Below are 18,271 nucleotides of genomic sequence, written 5' to 3' on the forward strand. Positions count from 1 at the left end.
TCAACCCATGAACGTGTTCAAAGAACGTTCAGTTTACAACCATTACCCTTCTAATTTACGAGCAATCTATGTTCAGAAATGGTACCAATGCGTTCTTTCAAGCCGATAACCACACTAACTAGGATAAGCTTTATCGAGTGTACAGAAACACCAGAAAATCAACCTGCATCGTACCTTCCCAGGTTGCAAATCTTTCAAAGAAGCTCGAAATACAGTCACGACTGGAAGATAGCTTCATTGTCTAAAGGTTTCGAGTAGAACGGCAGACAAGTGGAAAGCAACTCAGTCGGCTAAGGATTAATAGTAATGACCTCCCTGGTCTCCTTGTTCGTCACCGTAGTCTCTCGAGTAGGAACTGTGGCTTTCGTAAGAACCATGGTCACCGTCTTTGGTTGCATAGCCCTCGCTATGACCGTAACTCGAGGATTCTGGTCCATGATCCGTGTAGTGAGCACCCTCGCTATAACCACTGTGATCACCTTCGACGTGTTCGCCGCTGTGATCTCCATGATCCCCTTCGTCGGCTGTATAGTGAGAATCCACGATGGTACCTGAAAAAAAAAAAATTCACAAAAAATGTTAGCGCGATGGAAAGAAGCCTAATATAACGGACAGGGTAAATTGATTCAATTTACGATCGTTTAGACATCGAAACATGGCGTTCGGAGGATAAAAGGTAGGAAACGAGCCGTCGGTGATGCTGTAAGCGGTCGGAACAGCGTCCTTCGATGAAATAATTAGTAAAATGGCCATGCGCCTCGTTAAAATTAGCGACAAGCGACAACGTCAATGTGTTCGGTTAATATCATTATCCCGATGGTATAGTTTTATCGGCAATCGATAGCCGAGTCGCGCGAACTTTGCGAAAGAGAACTTGCGAGAGACGTTCATTAAAGTATCCTGTGGGATTAATGGCGCGGATCTGCTTTACGAACGATGTTTACCCAGCGATATTTACTGCTGTTTTCTCCAAGAAACAACTTCGGGATTAACTCAAAATTAGTGTCTACCTTAAGCCACTTGGGGAACATTAATCAACCGTATGACAGGGGTACTAGAAAAATTTTCAATTACCTTCCATCCCTTAATACCATCGAATATAGATCGATTCATGCCGTCGACCTCCAAATATAAGCGGATATTTTTGAAAAATGAAATCTTATTTAGAAAGAAAAATTCGTGTCTACAAGTTCTCTAACGAGACACGAGATCTCCTGCGTTTCCGGTGTTGTAATTACGTGATTCAAGTTGCGCAGTTTCATTGTACCTGCACCCTCGTAGTCGCCACCCTTGCTGGAACGAGACGCTGCAGCCACGTTGTGGCCACTTTTCTTGTCAGCCTGCGCTTTGCCGTAGGCAATGTGCTTCTCGAATGCGTACTTGTCGCCATCCTGCTTGTGGAAGGTGTCGAGGTTCTTGTATCCGTGATTGCCCTTACTAAAGGTTGCCTTCAAGTAACCCTTTTCACCCTCGGCGTCGCTGCCGTACGTCTTGTAGTATCCTCCTTCGTCCGACTTGCCTAAAACCATGCTTGTTATTCTAATTGGGTAACTAACAAAATCTTTAATAAAACAGCTCATCCTGTAGAAATTCACAAAAGAATCGTGTTAACTAATTTCAACCGGTCTTTGATAGGAGCCGATCTGTTTATTGCGATAATGAAATAATCGACACACATTTTGTAGATAGAAACTCTTGTTTTTGTTGAATTAAAGTTATCGAACGCAGATTCTGCACGTTTCGTTACGGATAAATTTATTCAAACCTTCTGTTCAACACTTTCGAGTGGAAAGATTTGTATACCCATTGTGACGTGTTGATAATGTTTCGAAGAACGAAACTCATCGTTTGTTGAATTTTTCCGTGGACAAACATTTGGAATTTTATTCCGTACTTTCAAACTCCTCGTGTGTTTCATCGTTCCCAGTCATAAATAAACTGTGATATCGATAAAGTGGTGCGAAAGGTTCATTAATTATTCTTGACTGAATATCAACCGGAAATTTCAAAGTATTGAAAATTTTGATACCTTATAAAAATTTCGTGTCAATTGAGATCGATCGAATTCAAACAACAGCTGTATTAACAAATGTTTCCCGGTATTACTTTTTTAAATTAACAACTAGATCACTAACTGTTTAACGAAAACTCGAAAGAAACGTACCAGATACATTTTTCATATCCTTTTTAGAGGCGCGATCGTTCGCCGGTGAATTTCCTTGGCCCAGCAGGTCTTCGACTTCCGTGGCGAACGGTAATGGTTCACGGACGTCCCGACGAAGCGACTCGACGCTGACGACGTCGTCGAAGCCGAGTGCCTCGATCGAACAGCAGAAAATGAAAAAGAGCACGATCAGTCTACACCACATGTCGTCGATTCACCGATATCGATGTCGATTGTTTGTTGGTTAAGTTCGACAGTGGCTGCTTTATCCGGCTCCTCCCACCCGCCTCTTCTCCCTCGAATTTTCTAGCAGGAAGAAGGGATACCCCGTGGAGGATATTGGAAATCAAAGGGATTTCGTAAGATCCTATCTGAACTATTTTTAACGAAACATTTTCTACGAATTATTTACTTTGCAAAAATTTTGTTATCTATTCTTTCGCGATAAAAACTTTCATATACCCCTAATATTTGATTTAATACTATTTACCAGTACCTACTATGTACCATTTCATTTCATTTCATTCAAATTCAAATAGCTTCAAATCATTCTGTTTGCGAAATGGACCCGAACACGAAACGGAGGACTTTTTCAAAATCGAAGCTCAATGAAAAACAGAAGAGAGTACAATGTTTGCACAACCAGCGACACATATTTTACAAGTACACTCAAACTTCTACATGCAGTGATTTACAATCTGGTACGAATAAATTGAATGACAGGATGGATAATAAAAACACAGCTTGCCTTTTAAAACGTTATCATGAATGAATCAAAAGTGAGCCATGAACCATCAAGCGATCGGTGAAAAATCGTGAAACGAAGCGGTTTCACGCTTTCCATGATCACGGGAATAACACAACGCGACGTTCCGGATCGATCGGCGAACAATCGAGTGACATAACGATATCGGGATCGTTGGCATCGCGAAAGCGTTTATGTTTCGAAACGTTCTTACGCGAAATCGTTTCTCGCTCGCATTATCTCATGCCTGTTACGAGGACGTTTCAGTTATTCGATCGTTACAGTAGGACAGTTAGATGGTGGACGATTGTTCGTTGAACGTTTTTGCCAAACAACTTGCCGGATCGTTGGGAATTATGCAAACGATAAGCGAGGCGAACGCGAGACACAGTTATATGTATAGCGGTTGCAATCGGATGTACAGGCTGATTCTAGAGACTGGGACGTGTTTTACTTATTTCCTTTAGATTTTCTTTTCGTATACCAAGTTACGAAAGTTTAAGTATATGGAGCATTAAAATAGAACGAATTAAATTGACTAAGCTATATTATTAAATTTATTTTTCTTATTATCCTTCGATAAAAAAATGTAATAATGAAAACTTAATTATGATAAAATGAATATCTTTGAAATATTTCCAATAAAGAAAACGATTTATAGAATTGTGCTCGTCAAATAAATGACAAACTGTCGTCCTAGTTTCTAGAACGAACCTGTACAAAACTTTTGTATTACGTTTGCATCGATTTTGCGATCGCGTTAAAATACCGTCGTTTACTTAGACAGGCTGAATGACACGGATATCGTTCACGGTGCGACACGGATATTACGTGGAACGGTTTCTAAAATACGTACTTCGGCGCGCGGTTATGTCGAAACAGCGTTTCCCTAAGAAATAAAACATCGTTTGGAGGAAAGGGCATGGAATCTATGGGACGATGAAGTTTCAGGCAGCCGACTGAACCGCGGGTGCACAATTCTTCTTCTCTATTTAAAACGAGCCGAGGCGTCGCGTCGACATAATCGAGCTTAAAGCCGGGCTCGCCGCAAGCCGACGCTAAGCGGGCCGGATACTCGCTGCGCTAGCTACTTTTCATCCAGATAATCCGGTAATTTGAAAATCCACGATGGAATGTAACTCTCTGAAACTCCTCGACGTCTTGTCCCTACTGCTGAGATCGTTTTTTCGTTTACACCAAACGAAGGGCGTTGAATTAGAAGCAACGGGCCGATGGAAATTAATCTAATTATCGCGGGACTCCGTTTTGGATTCGTCCGTGGCATTCTCTGGTAAATCCGGAAGGCTAAGGATGTTTGAAAGTTCGGGTAATCCGTAGAAGTTTAGTGGATTCGAGAGATTTTTCTGCGATTCTCGTGGTTTGAAAAATACGAGCTGGAATTGAATGGAATGCAGAAACAGGAATTCTGGGGCATCGACAGAACTGTCCGGATAATAAGAATTTTATAAATTAAAAGAATATTAGATACGTAAAGCAGATGTCTACCGAGAAATCTTGGTAGTTAATTTTCATGAGTTAAACTTATAAAGGAATGAAACATTTATCCATAGTCCTCGATTCCTGGAATTTATAACTATTATAAGTTGACATGAGATTGCGAAATATTCGAAGTCGATAGATTTGAAGCACGTAATCGTCGAAAGCAGACGTCCTAATGTATTCGGCGCCTCGAGTATCGACGTAACACGTGTCGTTTCCCGTATAGATGGATGGTACGACTGACGACCTTGTGTTAGGGTTGCGAATTCATCGTTGAAAAAAAATATATTCACAGGGTTTTATTTCGTATTATTTCTCATTGAAGAATGCCTTGCCTCATTTTCAACTTGCACCCTTGATCAGAGTTTTCCATTCAAATGCTTCCAAAATTTAGTGAAGGAAAATTCATGTTCATGAGTTGGTTTTAATAAAGAACGACGTTGCTTGCTTAAATTACAACGATTTCTTTTCCCTCGTGGCGTTAAAGATAATGAAAAAGTAATTTTCTAATTTTTCGTGTTGTCGATGCAATTTTCGTGGCAATTAGAATTCTTTTTGTTTAATTAATATACCCTACCATTTATGTTCGGGTAATATCGAACGAGAGCGATCGTGCTTCAGGTGAACCTTTTGCCACGGCTGCAATGGCAAAGCATAGAAAAGTGAAGAGTTGACGTCACAGCAAAAAACGCGTTGATTAATGACTGTCCTTTAAAGGGCTTTCTCCAGGATAAACTTCGATAAAACCCGGTTGCAAAAGAACGTGGTTCATTTTGCTGTGCCCGCCAATACGTCGATGATGTCGATGGTCGATGAAAAAGCAACGTTATTTATATTTGTCTATCGAACGCTTTTCTTTCCTCCCGTTCAGATTGATGAACACTCGTTAAAGAAGATTATCGTCGGAAGAATCATTTTATTTTACAATTCTTTTACCATTTTCAAGCGTTTCTTCTTACTCTTCAGCTACGTGATACATCATTTCACTTCGCCGCTGTTTCTAGCAAGTAATTAACACGAAAAAGTAGTGTTCTTAGAAAATATTTTCCTAGCTTTCATTTTGCGTAAATTACCAACTTTCATTTCCGGCTTGCAAACTTTGTAAATATACAACTCGCTATAAGCTGCAACTTGAATACACCGGATATCATTTAAATTTTACAAGTTTTTAACACATGGACGTTTTAAATTTGCAAGGCACTGGGGAAACACCTTTCTGGAATTTTTGCGTTGAAAAGTAATGTTCTTATGTTCTTAATATTTTCCGAACGAATAAGTTTTCCAGTCGGTAATAAAATTTCTTTTAAAGCTTAAGAAAGTTGTCAAGATCGATCGATTAAATTTCAACGTGGAACGAACTCTAATAAAACAAGGATTCAGAGATTTATCGATACGATCGAAGGGGAACTGTAGCGATAGAATTATGAGAAGAAATGATTTCAGTTTCGCGCCGCAATCTATTCGCATTTCACGATATTTGGCGCCGTTAAAATAATACAGCGCGATGAAACACGTTTCGTTCCTTACGCGAGAAATCGTGGGAATAAATCGCGTAAGGAAATCGGGAGATACAGAAGTTCGATTCCACTCGAATGACCTCATTTCTGGCAAGGATTTCGTAGATTTTATCGCTGGGACTACCTCGAACGTCACGGGACGTACATTGATAATACCAGCTATCGAATATAGCGCTAAAATCTACGAATATCCACCGTTTTTAACCGCTAAATGATTCATAGCTTTTCTCGATAGCTTATGCATTTTTATCCTTTTTCCTGCTTGCTAAACGATTTACGTCCCCTTTCCAAATTTACTTCCTTTTAATTGTCGATTCATTCGCACAATGATTTTTAAGGACTTGGCAAAAATGAAATTGCTGTGAATTCAATTTTCAACCCCTTCTGGAGAACAGAGCAATCAAGCATATTGTCTGATGTTTGGTGCAGCACTAAAGGGCAACATAATAAAAGACAGCAGAAGCTGATTTGACAGAGTGTCTCCCTCGAGAATCATTTCGTTCCGCTTCGGTCATGTTGTCATGGACCGTATACGATCTCGTCCCTCTCCGTTAACCGATTTCCTATCCTTTTCCATTTTTCGAAACTTGTCAACTCACGAACAGGCAAAATATCAAGCTTCATCGGAAAAATTTTCCAAAGATTTTAGCAACGATGAAATTTATAATAAGTTTAATATACCGGTTTATTAGATATTAAAATAAATTACATCGGTTTTTACAGGCCGATGATAACGTAACGTCTCGTCAACGAGCATTTTTTTGTCCTCGTTGAAATCCGACGGAATTTTCCATCTAACGATGTGTCAGGAGATCTGGCCCTGATTCGATTTCCCGAAGAACTCTTCTCATTCTTTGGTGAAATTCAATTTCGACCTGAATCTCAGACCCTGTCACGGAACAACTTAGGCTGCGTTTAAACGGGAGCGGCAGCTAATTAAAAGCCCCCGGAGATTTGCATTCCCCCGATCAACTGAACATCTTTTCAGTTTTTCCTCCGAGTAAATTCCACCAGCCGGCGTGCCAATGAAATTCTTTTCGATACTTTGGTAATTATGCTCCCCCAAGTATTTTACAATAACTTTCACCACAATTTTCTTCCTATCACTTTTTCAACTTAATCATCACCTCACAAAATGATACACTTTAAATAATTGCAACTGATCCTAAATAAAATTGACCCATCTTTTTACGACTTAAAAAACGACACTTAACGCGAGGATATTCAATTCTGTTTCGTCGATGGACGAAACGATGGCGAGATAAAATTGGCGAAAATGGTGGTAAAAATTTTCCAACGAAGGTAATCGCACCGAGCGAAGAAATCGAGGAAAAAGAAGAAGAAGATGGCCTTGCAGGCTGGTAAGTCGATGGTGGATGGATTCTGTCGGGATTCAAGCTGATGCCATTCATCTTCGTCTCTCGAGTGAGCAACGAGCTGGCCTCGGCTCTCAGCCGCTTCGGGACATGCTCCTCTATCATGTCCACCAATACTTTGATCCCCTCGCTGTTTCACCGGGCTTCTTGTGTACGGATGCATGCCTCGTTTCGACTTATTTCCCCTCTGAAACCCCGTCCATCTTAGCTACCAAGTATCTCCTTCGTCCGTCTCTTTATCAGACGTTTTTTTCATCCTCGTGAAACTTTTCGTTGATCAATGACGAGATGAAAAGTTTTCGGCGCACCGTGCCGTTGATTATAATTGAGTTGCGTACTTCGCCACGGTTTCATCGTCACTGTTCAAAGATTAAAAGATTAATATCGGAGCGACGAGAAGGTTCTTGGAATTTCATAACCGTCGAACAAGATACAGCCTAAACGAGATTGCCATGGTACCATTCAATGAATTGCGAATTTTTTTAAATTGCCGATGATAGTTAGCAAGCGATAGAACAACTGTCAGGATGAGAGTTTCTCGAGAAAGTTTCGATTCGTCGGGGGTGAAACACATTTCAGAGTAGGTTGAATCAATTGTAACCGTGCCATGTCGGTAACGTCGTGCTTTTCTTCGACGTAAACGAGATTCTTTTCCATGAGGAGCCCATTAATCACCCCCGTCTACACCGAAGTGATACATTCCAGCCGGAGAATCGGTTCGCGAACAGTTTTCACTCGATCTCATTTGCCGACGAAGTCGAGCATAACCCACCACCCTAAACACTTTTCCAACCTGATCCGGCTGCTTGCGATCCAACATCTCGCAGCTTGCTCCACGTTACACCTCGCTTCCAATCTTTGCAGGCTTACGAGTACTCCTCCTCCTCTTCTTCATCCTCTTCGCCATCGTTTTTGCACTCTCTTTCGCACGCTTCCCAACCCATCGATAACCCCGTACCATCGATTTTCTTTTCGTTAATCCGCTTCTCTCATCGTCGAAGCCTCTCTATATTGCTCGTTTTTCGAAACGATCACTTCGATGACTTCGGCTCCTCCCTACGGAACTCGTAAACGTCCTTCTTTACTAGACGTCAAATTGAAAGATGATCAATTCTTTCATTCTTCTGCTGCTTGTTATATTTTAAAATAGAACGGTGCACGATCGAACGGAATCGTGCGAAGGAAAAAGTTATTTAAAACATTTTTCTCCATTTCTCTCCGTTATTCGCGTATTTATTTTTCCTCCCTCTCCGAAATTTTTGCTAAAGATTCTCTTCTTTTTTAAAACGTCGACGATAGACAGGGTGAAACCGGGAAAATTTCTCGAACGTACCAGCAAGAACTGCGGAGAATTTAATTGCACGCCAGCTTGGCGTCCGACAACATATTTATAAATTATAAAAGCAGTTAAACGTCGGGCAACTTGTATCGGACAGGAGAAAAGTTCGAGTTTCATTCGCGGTAAAAAGTTGGATGGTTCACCGAGTCAGCCCCGACTCCTCGGGACCGGATGCTAAAGAAATAGCGAACATTTTCAAAGTATCCGGCTGAGAGCACGTGATCGATCGCAGTATGGATAAGATCTCGTTTAAATCGGTTTCGTTTCTCTTGAAAATTTCTCTACCCACCTCGTGAATTCGCTCGACTATGCTCTGATCTTCCACGGAGATGGTTGGGAAGAGCTCGTTACATTGATGACGTTAGATTTTCGAGGGTATTCAGCCTGTTAACCGAGTCATTTTTCAATGTACAAGTTATTTCCTTCTCGAAAGTTAGCTCCCTCTTAATTAAAGTAACAGCAGAATCCGAAGGAAACTTCCATCGCCGTTGTGAAATACGAAAAGAGCGAAAAAACGTAAAGAGGCCACTCCTACCTCGGTTTGTTGTTTCTGTCGGAAACTTTCGCCCTCGAAAGGTATGCAAACGAAATGTTAAGAGTTTCGTACGTGGTGGGTCGATACCGTCACTCGGGGGAGAAGATCACATTTAAATGAAGTCGATCCCTTTGTCGGGGCTGTTATTCTTGAGGTAAATCGTTCGTGACTGGTCGTTGGATTCCGTAGCCAGCGTGAAGTCGGACCTCTCGCGAGGTGGAACAGTGTGTTTGTAGAAATGGCCTTTATCAGATCCCAACTGCTTAATACTCTATTACGAGGACAAAAGCGAGGCGGAGCGGCCGACAAGCTGTAACGAAGTCGACGCTCCTGCAACGGAGTCCGTTAACGTTAACTTGCACTTCCTAGTCTGTCCCCTTGGCGGACAATGCCTGGCCGAGTGGCTGCTAACTGGTCTGAATGTAATTGCGAGAAAATGGCTGTAGAAGGCTCGGCTTTTCTTTTTTCTTTTTTTTTTATGAAGCTGACTACCTGCCTCGTTTGCCGCTACGAACAAAGGATTTCCATTGTGACGCTGTGTTAGAGCGAAGCGGACATGTTCAGAGGTTGACTACTTTATGCTGAATGAAATCACGTAGAGAACCTTTTAAAAATGAACAGTTTCGTGAATATTTATTTCATCAGACCAGGCATTTAATTTGATTAAGTAATTAATTGGGCAACTGAAGCATCAGATGCTAAAAAGAAATCAATTTTTCGATGCAGCTTCGAATGTTTTCCATCGTTCGAATTCATTTTACGATGCAACGATCCTCGACTCCAATTTCGTCGAGTGATCACGATTAAGCGCGATCATTTTTCAGCCGAAGTAATCTAGAGAAGCCGAGCAGTTAGATCATTTTCCACTAATACACGAGCGATTTGTTCCTCGAGGGAGAGGATGGAAGTCGTTTCTCAAGTAACACGAACGCCCTCCACGCTCGCGTCGATCCGATTCTTTCAAAGTGCAATCTTTTGCGCAAATGGGGCAAAATTGAAACGCTCGGAATAAACGAGCCGTCGTTTAAATCCGTTCGACTCAATTTGACAATCACGGTGAACACGGATTGTTGATTAGAAGCGTTCCGATCTTTCCTTTCCTTTATGATCTTCTGTGATCACTCTTGCCTTCTTTCATTTTGATAAGCTGAAACATAGCTTCGTCAATACGAAAGTGTATAATAATAAAATGCGTTTAAATTCTCATTTACGAGATATAAATTCAACAATATGAAATCTAAAATTGTTCAATTTCGAACAATAAATGCTATCTTTGAAAGAAGAAATCAGGAAGATCCATCTTGCCAAATGGAGACCCAATCGACTATCCTCGAGAACTGAGAAATTGTCTCATAGTTTCAGATGAATGAACCGAGGATATCGATGTTAGCCGGCATCGTGTCTCGAATATCCAAGCAGCTGGCTGGCTAAGTATTTACGAGAGGTCCTGCCGCGATCCGACGTACTATCGATAACACTTGGAGGGCTTTTCCAAGGGATCGAAGTTTGCATGGCACGCTTCACGTGCCGCGATGAAATAGGAGGGCCGGCTATCTTTTCGACTTTGCCCGAATATATCCGGGCAGAACTGTATCAAGAAGTTCTCAACGGTAGAGACGAGCCGATATCCTTTACCCCCTTCTCACCCTGCATCCTTTGCACCCATCGTCGACCTATCCTCTTCTTCTTTTCCGCTCTTTCTCGCCGACATTCAAACGGCCAGCTACCACCAGCTCCATTTGCGACAGAGAAAAAGGACCCGCTCATTGCTACGTCGCGACCTTTACCCTTTCCTCACCGGCTTGGACACTGAATTTCAATGCGATTTTGCGGAATCTTCGTCCAACGCTACCTATCTTGTACATATACTCGACTGGATTTCCGTTTGTCCGTAACTTATCTATTGATCGTCGACTGTTCGCCGTCAAAGCGAGCCCGTTTTGCGAATATCGATATCGATACTGCATCGAACGATGATGATCCTCTTGTATGGCACATACGTATCTTTGTACATGATTCCCTTTGAACTCGACGAACGGTTTGTCGAGCGATGAATGCGTTTGATTTTCTACCATCTTAGCTGTTCTGAAAATCACAGAGATTCTTCGTTGAGGAATGTATAAAGTTCAATAATGGAAAAGGAATTTTTCTTGAATTTTATTGAACACTTTTCGTTGCGTTTCAATTTAATTTATAGGGGATTCGAAAGGTACTAATTCTCTGAAATCATAACGCGTACCCGGTGTTCGGAATAATTGATTGTTGCGTTTCAGGATCGATCAGTAAAATAATAGCCGCGTTTAGCGTTAACTTTTGCACCGCGGGTAGCCTATTTTGGAAACTGTTATAATGTACCGTGAAAATAGCGTTCCCCGATCGCGGACACAAGCGCTCATTAACCTAGAAACGTCCTAATAAATTTTCTACCGTTTCCGTTTAACTTGTGGACGAGGCCGCCGTTGGTCAAGCGATAAAAACGATTTTGATTAACTTCGTGCTGCTATCCAATTCAACGAGGCATATTAATGGCAATATAGTTTAATGAGAAACGCTGCGGCACGGGTTAGTTGAAAATTTTGCCAAGCAAAATTCACGTCATTCAGATTAATTGTTAACAAATTTAACATAGGTGTTCATGTAAATGAAATGTACGAATTAATTATTAATTAATAATTCAAACATTGAAACATTGAAACATTGAAAATATAATAAAATGAAACATTAATCCTTCGTTACGAGGTACATATTTAGGTAATAATGTTAATTAAATAACGTTGTTTCCCAATGCAACATCCAAGTATGAATAAACTTAATTCGAAATTCTGTAAAGATAATGGAATTTTAATAATTCTATACATTCTTGTGATAAATATGGCCAATATTTTCAGTTTATAAAGGATTATTCGAAATTTCTAATATTCTTAAATTTAATGGTGGTACGACTTTTGATACCAATAGATCCGTAGCTCGTCTGAAGGCTTTAGATTTTGAATTTAATGGACGATAAGGCAAAAGTAACGTGAAAGGCAAGTAATTCTGACTGTCGACGATGGTATTACCGGAAGCGAGGAGAGGTTCCCGAGCTAAGCTCCTTCGTCCAACTTGGCCCTTGGCTCCTTCTTTTGCAACAGCAGTCGCCTTTGCTGCCGTTGCAGCTTCCTCTTTCTTCCTGTCGCTCGTTGAAAACTTACTTTCGCGACAGTTTATCAGTATGCTGAAACGCGCACGCCACGATGTCCAGGATTAATCCTGGAGTTCTTGTATCGAGCGATGAATCAGGAGTGTACAGATCAGAGATTAGAGTATCTCTCGTATCGAGCTCTTTCGTAGTTTCTTGCTGGCTTGATAAAATATCATCGAGGGAATTGATAAAATATAAACAAGACCCGGCGAAGTTATACGTTCGAGGAAACGAATGGAACAACGAGCGTTTAAACAAACGGTAACAGTCGTACGATTTCGCCATAAAATCGAGGGTTTTCGTAAATCATCGACGCGACAGGCGGTGCTAGTCGTTCGTTATGGGTTATAATCGATCCGATGCCACGATATTACCGTTATCATATGGGGCTGCGGTTGACCTGGAATCCGTTCACCCTCGATTTATGACTTTATCTATCTTACGTGTACATTTCTCGCGCGCACCGTCCGTTGCATTTAACATCCCGAAATCGTTTCGTCCCGCGAATTCGCGTTTACTTATTACGCGATTAAAGCCATTTGAAAAGGAGCGAATTTTGCGATTACCTACGGTTATTCAAACGTTGCTCGCACGCAGGCTAGCCAAGGCTGAAATCGATTTTTCTCGAACGCTAATATCGACGAAGGGTCGGAAAATTTAATTTCACATCCATGCGGAACGGCTTCGACGAAAGAGAATATGCCCCGACGAAAAAGGGGGTTGGGACGGAACAGGGAACGCGTAGAGAAATATCTGGAGCAGTTTTTTTTGAGAATATCAGAAAGAATTCACGTCGTTTCGAGCGAACGGTATTCCCTGGGCGCAGCCTTTTCGAATTCATTTGCCGCTGAAAATTACGCGGCAAATCCGCGCGAACGCTAGCAAGCTTTCAGATTGGAAAGCCATTTGCCGCCGGAGTGTGCGATAATTCGACTTCTCCATTGCCACGTGTTCCGTGGATGTAGCTTTCCATTCGGCGCACGATTTCGCGAGAGTACGGGAAAGAAGAGCGGCGAAAAAGGAAATCGACTGAACACGCACACGGGCGACACACCTTCGTAAGGCCGTCGATGCGTGCTCGATGAAAATGTTTGGATAAATACGATGCTGCTGATAATATCGGATAACGATTATATTCTGTCCAATATCAAACTCTTTGATACAATTGATTAAATAACTAAAATCAACGTTTCATTCGTTTCTACTAAATATTGCATTCGTGGGGTGTATCACTGACGACCGCCACGGTATTCTCCGCGTTAAGGAAGTGCCGTATCGTGAGTCGTAAAAAAAGAATTTCATTCTACCAAGGAACGTTTCTTTTCGCTCGCGATTACGGTCCCATCGTTTCGTCCGAGTATTTAAATAAGCATGGTCCGTACCCCGTCGAAGTGACTTTATGGTCGGACAGGGTTGGGCACCCTATCCACGAAGGTAGGAGCAGAGGAGTGGCGTTAGACTATGCGATAAGAATACTTAAATCCGCTGGAACAAAGAGGGACAGGAAGAGAGAAATACGAAGAAGATACAGAGAGGAAGGAGGTCAGATGGTAAAAACGAGGAAATAAGGGGAAAAAAGGTTGGAAGGGAGAGAGGTGAAAAGAGGAAATAAATGAAACAGAGTGGAGGAGGGTCGAGAGAGAAGGCAAAGACTTTCGCTGGGGATGAAGAGGCAAGAAAAAGCTGGAAGGGTGATGTGCGAAAAAAAAACCATCAAGAAATAGAGCGACAGAAACGGATGAAATATGACAAATAAAAGCTTGTAAATTGATGATGTAACAAAATAAAAGCGATTCCTGATTCAGATAACGATAGGTACTTGTATAGCAGGGTGCAGCTATCGGATGCAGGATTTCCATTCAACAGCTCGAAGCATTATCATCGATTTTATACGTAATTAATACGAACGTAATACGAACGATGAAGCAGGTAATACCGAATTGAAACATGCATCGAGTGCCGGTATAAGCGTTAATAATTATAATGGATAATAAAATGAATTGTTGAAATGTCGAGAGATTAAAAAAGAATCCACACGAATGTTACTCGAATTATTTTAAGAACCGCAATCAGAAGAAACTTACGGTAAGCTTTCAAAATCAAAATGTCTACAGGAAAATAACATGGAATTTCCACGATATGAGCACGAGATCCATCAACATTATTGCACGTAATTCTTCTTCCATTTCAGTGACGGATTCTCAAAACTTTCAGCGTAAACCACAAAATACCACTTGAATCGCACCATCGATCACCTGTCTGACAAATAGCAACCTCCGTTACGTTTGCTCATCCGTTACCAGGAAATTACATTTGATACTTTCTGAAGGTAGCCGAATACGAACATTGTTGCGACGATGAGAAAAAGCGTGGAAGGTGGCGGTGTAACCGGAGTTCCGGTGTCGCGGAACGGAAGACAGGTGTATGCGGCGGGTAAACGTGGTAATGTCGCATTGATAACACAGGCACGCGCGGACGTGTCGTTATACCAGGACGATCACAGAGTAACCAGGGTGTGTACAATTGTACAGAGCTTTTCGGGACGAACGGAGAGACAGAGAGGCTACGGAGCGTGACAGAATGGGCGTCTGGCCGAGCTGACCACCGAATGAAATACCCGCTATGTATAGGACAACCAGTCGTTGGTTGAGCGTGATGGAATTGGTAGGTCGACAGATAGCTGCGGTGGTGACGTCGTGTGTCGATGCGCCGCCGGTAGCATTCGTTCAATTGCTCATTGATTGCCTTCGCTTGCTATTTACACCGCTACAATTACCCAATAGCGGTCGCGGCAACATGACACGTAATGGAATTCGGGGGGGAATCTTAACGCGTCCAGGAAAAACGGTGCAGCAAATTATCCCGATCATCCGAGATTAATTAACACGTTCGGTGTCAGCTTCATATGTTGAGCTTTCGAACGGATGAGAATGGAATCGAAGGTAGACCGTAATAAAATCTGCGTACTCGTACATCGCGTTCCTTCATCGTTCGGGAGATCGTGTCCTGCCAAAGGACGAGGATCCTCCGCGCTCGTTCGAACGGAAATTGGCCACATCTGTGCCGTATTCTCGTTACTGCCACGCTCGAATTCGTGTAGCTCGACTTTATCGGCAACTTCGAACGACGGCCTTTAATTGAACCGTGGAAAACTCCATCGGAAAACGGTCCATTGTTTCCTGCCTGCTGCCAGGAAGGACACCAATTATATCCACCGAAGTAAAATACATTTTTGCAACGGACGACTAAATGTTAAATTCTAAAAATACGTATTTTCCTTGCCATTTTACCGTCCATTTCATTTCGGGCCAACCACCACGTATCTCCGTATCGAGTTTCTTCATATATTGATCTCTTTGCCTATGAACGTCTCCTGATCGAAATCGAACGACTCGAAATTCAATTTACCCGGAGTTCCGGTTTCACGGATTGGTAATGTTAAATTTCAAAAAGTTGACGAAACGATATGAAACGGCGAGAAATGATTTTTCAAAGGTCTCCGGTGTATCCAGTATACCCAGAATACTAACGTCTTCTACTTGATCGTTTTCGCGTCAAACGGAGCTCGGCAATTTCTTTGACTATTGTAAAATCGCCAACGATACGTCTCGTTGCTAATACGTTCCTTGCTTAGAGCGTGCAACGAGAATCCCCTTGAATAAGCGTCGACGGCTGAAACGCGTGCGGTATTAATTCCGTGCACAAGTCTCGTTACGGAGAGACACACGTCGCGCGGGAAGATTTGTCTGCGAACTACGTTCTTGGGCGTTACGGCAACTCCAAAGGGATTCTGTCTATCTCGTGTACAATCACGTCGCGCCGTTAAATGAGCGGCCTCCAAGCTGGGAATTTCGATGCATCCCAGCTATTCAGACAAATTTCGATATTCCCTTAAATTCTAATAATCGTCCCTACAGTCGAATATGTCTCGCGAAATAAAAAAATAAAAAGGTAACCGTAAACGACGGTCATTTCGATTAACGAGCGCATCAGCTGCGATGTCAAGCTACATTAATCACGAATTATATCCATCTTCGATCATCGAAATAGACACGTACAGAGGCTCGCATCAGCCGGGGAAACGAGGAGCCGTGCATTACTCGTCCTCGCAAATCCTCCGTTTCGGTGTCCGCGTGTACGCCCATTATTTTTCCCGGTACTTCCATCCATGTAATTAATCATCGGCGTTATATCATCCGCAGCGGCGCGGCGGCAGGGCATTATTCCGAGCACGAACGCGTGCAACGAAAACGTGCACGTCAGCCTGGCCGGTTGCAAATAATATTCCATCTGCCGATACGTCTGCAGTATTTGTCGAAGGTCGTGCAAATCACAGCCAGGTTAAATGCCTATGTAAACGACCAGCAAGACATTCATTACGCGTGCACACCGGTTACCCTCGTGGACAAGGAATTATCGTGTTTTTCCTGTCGATCCACGACAATCGAATACCCGTTCAATGAAACGCTTTACGCTCGATTCGATACGAACCGCGGAAAATCATCTTTCGATTCATTTAATTCCTATCGTTTCTCCGTTAAATTCTTTTTCGCAGCTTTCAAGATGACATAATACACGTAAGCTACCACGTATATCTTGGTCTTTTCATAAAATGAAAATGTTACAGAATTGTTTTGAACTTTCATGCATCTCGTGCTTCAGTATTCGTACCAATTTCGTCGCTAATAATTATATATTAACGGTGGATTGTTTCAAGCACGCAATACTTAATTCTACAGTTGCCTACTTACATAATTACGTTCTGCTTGTAAGCTTTCGCACGCACGTCGGCTAATAATCGGTACACCATTGTGAAAAAAAGAAGAAACGAACGATTTTGCCATACGATTACAGCAGTAACGAGTTCTCCATAATTATACTCGCTATACATAGGCGCAGACGAGCCATATGCATCGCATTTATCCGCTAAAATATTAAACTGCTTTCAGGGTTTCATCTAATGCCAAAATTACATACACATACACATACACACATAGAGAGAGGCAGATTGTTGCATTATTTATGACATAATTACCGAATGGTCAGCCGGTACCAATGCGAGAAAACTGCCTACCAGTATTCCGTTTGTCACTGATCAACGAACTATCTCTATATTGAATTTTCCGTGTAATATACGGGCACAGGAAGCGACAGGAAATGTTCGTGTCGTGTAATCGACGCGAACGAGCGAGTGTAATTGAGAAATGGCGCGGAAGAATCAACGCACTAATAGCGAGGAAAAAGCGATGTTTTCCGCGAGGAATCGGTGAAAAACGTTATACTCTTGTTAAATAATTGAACGCCGCGTCGGCATATTTTAGCGTGATGAATGGTTAGGAGCGACGCGATATTGTTTCGCAGTAGAAAAATCAATACGTAATCAGACACAGGGTGTTCCATAAATACGTGACTCTCTAAAATAATAATTCTTTCAACCCGAGCAATTCGCATACAGGTTCTTTAAATTCGAAACGAAAATACCATTCTGTTTTTCCTTCGGAGCAGACACGCGACATATACTCGAAGAACACGAAAATGGTTTCTACCAAATAATAATATATACTCTGCGAATACATTAAAGCACGAATGTTTTTCATTCTACCCTTCATAAACGAAACGTTCAATTCGTTCGTGTATTTTCATAAAAGCGCTAGCCGCTTTTTTTGAAACAACATTTCACCGGCGCAGCATCAAACGTTCCGTGATCTCTGACACACCAGCCACTTCACAATTTTATCGTTCGTCAAATTAATGAAACCAGGGTAGCAAAGTATTCTGATCGCGCGATTGCATCCTCTATCGACTCGTTAATTTAACGATTACCGATGAACATTAATGATAGAATTTCTTCTCGCGTTCCTCGCATTCTTCGCTCGCGGTTTTATCAAAAATCGAGGCGATTTACATTTAATGC

At 42.0% G+C, this 18,271-nt stretch overlaps 1 protein-coding gene across 1 annotated transcript; it reads right to left on the minus strand.

Moving 5' to 3' along the window:
- LOC114874755 (spore wall protein 2-like) lies at positions 1 to 2,369 on the minus strand. The gene is made up of 3 exons (XM_029184338.2): positions 2,165 to 2,369; positions 1,268 to 1,519; positions 1 to 551 (listed from the first exon to the last, which is right to left on the minus strand). Exons 1-3 carry the CDS (start codon positions 2,367 to 2,369, stop codon positions 298 to 300), a joined length of 711 nt encoding a protein of 236 aa, XP_029040171.1. The 3' UTR covers positions 1 to 297.
- Positions 2,370 to 18,271: the final 15,902 nt, after the last annotated feature.

Source organism: Osmia bicornis, chromosome 4 (assembly GCF_907164935.1).
Source record: "Osmia bicornis bicornis chromosome 4, iOsmBic2.1, whole genome shotgun sequence".
NCBI classification, from domain to species: Eukaryota; Metazoa; Arthropoda; class Insecta; order Hymenoptera; family Megachilidae; genus Osmia; species Osmia bicornis.

Excerpts from the sequence above, each read along its gene's own strand:
- LOC114874755 (XM_029184338.2), bottom strand. The coding sequence starts at position 2,369 with ATGTGGTGTAGACTGATCGTGCTCTTTTTCATTTTCTGCTGTTCGATC. Across the intron at positions 1,520-2,164 it reads GGATATGAAAAATGTATCTG|GCAAGTCGGACGAAGGAGGA; the intron begins GTACGTTTCTTT and ends GCATGGTTTTAG. Across the intron at positions 552-1,267 it reads TGGCGACTACGAGGGTGCAG|GTACCATCGTGGATTCTCAC; the intron begins GTACAATGAAAC and ends TTTTTTTTTCAG.